At 37.9% G+C, this 6704-nt stretch overlaps 1 protein-coding gene across 1 annotated transcript; it reads right to left on the reverse strand.

Annotated features, from left to right (window-relative positions):
* Positions 1-330: 330 nt before the first annotated feature.
* On the reverse strand, positions 331-6625 carry LOC104156640 (cytosolic 5'-nucleotidase 1B-like; the record flags this gene model as incomplete). The annotated part of the gene is made up of 5 exons (XM_009705287.1): positions 331-1248; positions 2255-2439; positions 3130-3252; positions 3763-3892; positions 6454-6625. Coding segments are annotated over 5 exons (949 nt in total), but the record flags the coding sequence as incomplete, so codon positions are not given.
* Between the last annotated feature and the right edge of the window lie 79 nt (positions 6626-6704).

Below are 6704 nucleotides of genomic sequence, written 5' to 3' on the forward strand. Positions count from 1 at the left end.
CTGTAAATCCTAAGTGAATCTAGTTAAGAAACAAGGAGTTCCATCAACAGCATTATTTCAGGGTCCATTCTCTGCTGTTACAAAAGTATGTTCTAAAGCTTCAGTCTTTGTCCCAGTCAAGATATGCACATCTCAGACTTCTACTCAGCTCTGTGAAATCTGTTGGGACTTAACTGTCTTTGAGATCTCTCGCTCGCTCTCAAATTTGGCTGAAAGTGGTCACTTCTGATTCTAAATACCCGGAGGAGGCAAGAGACACAGAGACGCTGATTAGACAAACTCTGCATAGGAAATTATGCTAAAACCTCTACATAGGAAAATGACAATATTCTGTAAAGCCAGCTTTATTAGAATAGGAAAAAAATATAGAAAAATAAAGGGTTCCTGTAAACACAAGATCAAATAAGCTAACATTTCACTGGAAGCTGAAACCTTGTGATAACAGACCTACTGAACACGTACAGAACAAGCAAACCACTAACAGGTGAACACTTATATGTAAACTGTGCTTTTGGTAAGTTCAGAAGTAACCATCAAGGACTAGCATTGCAGCATGATTTTTGTTATAAATAACCCATCAACAGTTTTTTAGAGAAAATATAACTGTTCTCTCTGTCTCTCAAAATATGTTTCAAGCTATAAAAACAGTACAAATCTTTTCCTAATATCAAAAACACAGTGTTAGATCCAGATAGGTAAAAAATCTAAACTCCTTAAGAATGCTATTAAAATAACTCTATTAAAAACTTACCTATATTAAAAATATTTCCTTTAAAGACTGTTCTAGCCAGAAGTTAAATCTTTAAAGCTAGTACTTACAATATCCAAATGTAGAGGTTTTCAGACATAACTATTGGTATATTAGAGGCTGGCTGAGTTAAGAACCTTATTGCTAACAGTGCCATCCAGTCATGCAGATTTGTGGTATTTCTGAGCAATGCCATAGGGAACATGTGCAGCTATGGCGCCTAATTTCTGTGCTCCTTCGATGTGAAACATCTGGTCATCAAAGAAAATGTGAGGGCGGATTTTCACCAGGATCGGTCCTTTAGGAGCTCCTGCTAGGAAAAGTGCTTCATCGATCTCCAGACCCCAGCTACGAAGAGTCTTCAGCACTCTGGCTCCAGAGCTTGCCGCACTTCTGGCTGTGACCAGGAAGGTCCTTATGGGACAATTTAATCGTTCATTTTTTGCATAGAACTTCTTCTGGAGTTTCCCTAGGTCTTCCAGAAAACCTTTCAAAGGACCCTAAGTATGAAATACCAGAAGCATATTTAGTATTTGTCGACAGCTCCCAAACCCATTCTTTTGCTTTCTTCTAGATTGCCAGTTACATACAGGACTCCTTCCCTAATGATATGCTACTCAGCAAATTCTCTATCTAATGTGTCCAAATGGGTCTGCACTCTCACTAGGAATTCACAAACTGGAAAAAAGTTAAAACCATAATTCTACATAGTACGATCAGTAGGAAACTGATTCTCACTATGGCTGACAAGATCTCTTACAATATAAAGTTTTAACTGTAATCTTTAACTTTAATAAAATGTTCCTTAAAAATACTTAACTCTTTTTACTGTGAACCATGAGCTGCAATGTTTTTTCTGTGCAAAAAACAGTACGAGACTTAATTATGTAGACAGCACTAAACTCTTTCCAGATAAATGACAATATTAAAATTACACTCTGATTAAAAGAAGTAAATGACAGTTTGGTCAAATTGCAATATATTGCACTGTCCGGTACTTTCATAAATCAAGCTTTTGTTCTGAATTTACACCATTTTTAACAATAGCAGAACTGGTCTTTCAGTTTAAGCTGATATTAAAATGTTTATGTTTTTTAGACAATGGCGTAGTTCTACTTGGGAATAAGCACAGATATTACCCTGTTTCAATAACCAGAATAACCCAGTGTTTGAAATGAACATTGCCTATACAATCTGATAAAAAGAAAAAAATCAAGGAAACCAGTAGTGGACTTTCCTTTTTCTAATGATACAACTAAAATACAACTGTAAGTCACTGTCTTATGTTTGCAGTTCTCTCAGTGAAGCGGGAGATCTGGTGAAAGGACTGCAGTGGTGGGCTCTTTTATGTCAAACATGCATTTTAAAGATTATCCTTGAAAAAGGAAATAAATAGGGCAATCAGCTTCCACAAAGAATACAGACACACTGGAGAAACTGGAGAGATATAGCAGCAATGAAAATTAACAGATGTTTTGAAAACTCACTGATTCAGGAAGTACAAACCTGTGCAAGAGGCTTATTTTCATTCAGCTGTTCATGTTCAAAAAATCTATCTAATCCTTGCTCTTTGACAATCTGTTCTGATTCATCAGAAAAGAGAACCGCATCCCCATCGAATGCCACCCTCAACTGCGTATCCGAGTAAGCAAGATCTTTGTTGGCAGTGAACATCGTAGCTGACGCGATGCCTGAAAATGGATCAGAGAACCTCAGTTAGCATGTCCTGCAAAGTCATTCATTAAACTGTCAGCAGTTCGGTTCCAACAACTTATTTGTGGTGACCTTTATATATGGTGAGCAGAAATGATCACTAACGCTCATTTGTAATGGCTGTTCTGTAACACATATGTATGGAAGCTGTCCCATTGACATAACTTCTTAGACATGCTTCCTTCCACTTCCTTATAAGTATATACAAAAACAGTCCCCAAGGTGTGCTGCAAATGGGACAAGGCAGGAAATTCCAAGGAGACCACTGAATCAAACTATTTGCTATTTTTTAACTCCTTACAAAACACAGAAGTTGGTTTTTGTAAATCATATCAAACAGATGACTTTATCCAAACAGAAGTTGAATAGAGACGAGTAGGTGTGTATGGGAGTTCATTTCTTGTAGCATGGGAGAAAAGAGAAAGGTGTGACAAAGGTAGAGGCTGATTAAGTTGTCATTATCAGCAGGCTGAAGGGTCAGAGAAGAACAATACAGAGAAATAACCTGATTTTCTTTCATTAAGTAAAAAAATAAGTGATAAATTTGCACAACACAAAGCTGTGACTTTCTGCATTTGATGAAGCAGCACTAATTTCCGTGAAAGACACAATACATTCATTTTTTAACAAGCTCAACAGAGAGATACCAAAAGAAAGTAAATTCAAACCTGCTTCTATAGCTTCTTGCACTTTTTCAGAGTCTGCTGAGAGGTACAAGTTGGTAAGATATGCAGTCAGGTAACCAATAGGGCTTTTTCCTCCCGTCATACAGAAACGTTCAATTGATAAGCCTAAAGTAAGAACAGCACAATGAGGTGTGACTTTTCCTTGACACTACAAACTTGTAAAAGGAACCTGTGAAAAGGTACACCAGCCTACAGCTGACAGTAAACTTAAAAAAGAAAAATATGTTCACTGTAACTTCAACAAGTTAGACAAACTGACTACGACGTTTGATCCACCCTTCCTCCTTGAGAATTTTAAAAAAACATTCCTCTAAGACAGCAGAATAACTTCTGTGAAGGTATATGTATAGGGGTTGTAAATACCGAGCAATGAAAAGTTTAAGGACTTCTCAGAAATTAAGATTCATACCGGACAAGTTAAACCTAGAGTTTTGGACCAAATTCTGTTTAACACTATCTCACTAATGTGACACTCAAAAATAAATATAATCCTCTGAGGAATGGGTGTCAGTATCAAAGAAGCTGCTTTTACCAAGGCCAGAACAGGAAAAATAAAATGAATTCATTTTATTATGGAACAGCTAGCAGTTCTACAAGATTATTTATTTTACTTACCATAGTGATTGATGCTATTTATGAGTCTCACTCCCACTTGGGCATGGTTATTAGTCATCAGGACAATATCAAATCGTTCTTCATCATCAGGGTACAGCTCAAGAAGCCGGGCATTGACATGCTCGAGTGCCTGCAGGTTAAAAATGTGTAAGTCAATAGACAAGTGGAATGTGCCTTGTTTCTTAATCATTGTGGTTTTAGTGATAGGACTGTCTTGAAGGAGAATGTGAAATATCTGACAGTTTAACTTGCTGAACTGGTTTTATTCCTTTCTGCTATGCTGCTCCCAGAAACCATTTGACTGGGTTCATTTGAAAGGAAGCAAGTAAGTTTCTTTTGCCGAGTTACAGAATTTGACTTTATCATGGAAATCCTTTTTCTTGGGACACCATAATCATCCAGAATAAATCAATGCATTGCTGAACATTATCACAATCCCTATTAATATCTTTTTTTTCTTGCCCACTTGAAACTTGGACTTGGACTTCCTTGTCCACTTGAAAATCACTCTTGTGAAATCAAGGAGAAAGTGTAAAGGAATTCATACATGCAACTACTTGTTTTGCACACACAAATGTGAATTTGGGCCACATACTTATGCAAAGATTTACTGACACAGTTCAGGTGGTCAGGTGTCAAATACTGTCCTTAAGTAATGAGTACAAAATCATATCCTGTTGAACGTGATTACCTTCGCGGCTTCTAATTGCACCGCTGAACGAGACACATTTTGATTAATTTGAGATCTCTTTAAAGATAATGGGCCAACATGTTATATCCATAGGTTGGCATTCTTATTTCCTTGACCTTTCATCTGCTCATCTCTCTCTGTATCCATCTGTTCTCTCATCTTATTTAGAATCTTATCCCTTTGGAGTAAGACTTGCTTTCTGCTCTAGGTTTATACACAGATCTCTGCTTTGGGATCTTGGCCCTTGAATGGAATTCCTTGGGATTATGGCAATAAAGTCAACAATGAATCACCAAATGAATGTAAGATGGGTTGATTTTCATTAAGGTGCTTTAAAAAGTCAGGTTAGTTGTTAAGAATCAAAACATAGATTTCATTCATAAATTCCATGAATCTCACTTTAAAAAGCATGGCTATGTCATGTGGGACTGTGCTTAGGAAAAGTCTAAGTGAGAGCCTGGTATAAGGCCTAGGAAAAATCTTAGTATGTGGTCATAGCACATTTCTACTGTTAATACTTTACTACACTAGCAGTTTCTTAAAGTATTAGAGAATAAGGAGGAGTGGAGGAGGGGATGCCATTTTTTGCTCAGTGCCTGTACACTTTGCAGCCCAAGGAAATTCTGGCCTGTGATTAAGATTCTTAAGTGCTTCAAGCATGAGATATAATACTTTTAAGTTAGTGTCTTAAAGATGTCCATAAAGGAATCCAAATAAAAATGTATTATTTCTTTTTGCCTTCTTTGTGTCCTGATAGAAAGTAACACCCAATAAACCCACAGTTCTCTAGCCGAATGATTCCTGTGACTAAGCAGTTTATGAATCTCTTAAAAAATATAGAGAGTTCAAATGCAAATAGGATACTGACAGGGAACAGAGGCCAAGGTGCATTTAGCTGGGCATAGCTAACAGCTCTGGTTTTCAAAGTGTGAGGAGTTAAACAGTCAAATCTTGGTTATATTCAGAGTGAATTTGACACTGAACTCTAACAAGAAAACTGACTGTGCTAGCAGGGCTGCTATCTCTAGCTGCTACAGACAGGAAAAGATGCAGTAAATTCACTAGTCAGCCTAGCCTCACTGGTGTACAAAATGAACTACTTTATGACCATGCTTTTATGTTAAAAACACCTTTACAATGCTTGTGCTATTAATGCTATTAGCAGCTATCTGTTATATTTACAACAGCATGGGTATTGACATAAGTAATTTTTCCACCCTGTATTTCCAAAAAGTGATCAATGTGGAAAATGTTTTAAAAACCTGAGGCTAAAACTGAAGTAATGAAAAACTACTTTTAAAACCTGAAGTGTTCTGCCATAACTCTGCTGTCAGTAAGTATGACTGCTAATTATGATTTAATAAATTTTCTAAAATTGCTGTGGTAGAGTTTATCAAACAGTTCTCAATGGACATAAAACAAACTCTGTAGACAGCATTTTTTCAAGTCAGTAACACTAAAACCTGTACTCCTTAGAACCATACATACTTTTAGTTTTTTTCATTTTTTTGTAATTTCACCTGCTTTCCGTGCTGGAGGCTGTTTACCTTGGCCATTTCTCTTATCTTGTGCAATGAAAGCAAAATATTCCATTTCATCTCTGCTTAAACCTTGACTCCCAACTTGGGGGTCTATTTCTTTTGCTGGTCCTCAAGAAAAATTTCAGAGTGACAACGAAAGCAAGGAAAAATTAAAGCTGATTAAAACAATCAAACAATTTCTAAATAAAGTATTCAATTTATATAGAATCAATACTGTCTTTAATCACACTAGTCCTATTATAAGTGAGACATAAAAATGGAATGAGGAACTATGATGTTTTAGGTTGGGTTTTTTGGGGGGGCAGAGGTTGCAACAAACTTAAAACAAGCTGGGGGGCTATCTTAACTGAAAGCGGTTTTAAAAGGAAAGGCTCTTCGTGCGCGCCATGTCCAGCAGAAAATGCAGGTTGCTCCTTACCCACACCTCAGATGTGAAGCTGACAGCCAGGGGATACAAACCGTGATGCTGAGGCAGAAACTCCGGTCCTGATGACGCGAGAGGTACGTGATCTCCCGCAGGCGTTTAGCATTAGTGCCGGCGGGAGGGGAGCGGAGGGGTGGCCGCAAGGCTGGGGCGTCGGAGTGAGATGCGGAGATGATGCCGGGCTCCCCGGTCGAGGCGAGCTCACCGCTGGGGCAACAAGTCCCCAAAACGTTTCCCCAGGGCAGTATTATCTCCGCCCAGGGAGGCTTCGGGCTCCTCCTCTTCC

The sequence above is a fragment of the Cariama cristata genome, unplaced genomic scaffold (assembly GCF_000690535.1).
Source record: "Cariama cristata isolate BGI_N322 unplaced genomic scaffold, ASM69053v1 scaffold23698, whole genome shotgun sequence".
Classification (NCBI taxonomy): Eukaryota; Metazoa; Chordata; class Aves; order Cariamiformes; family Cariamidae; genus Cariama; species Cariama cristata.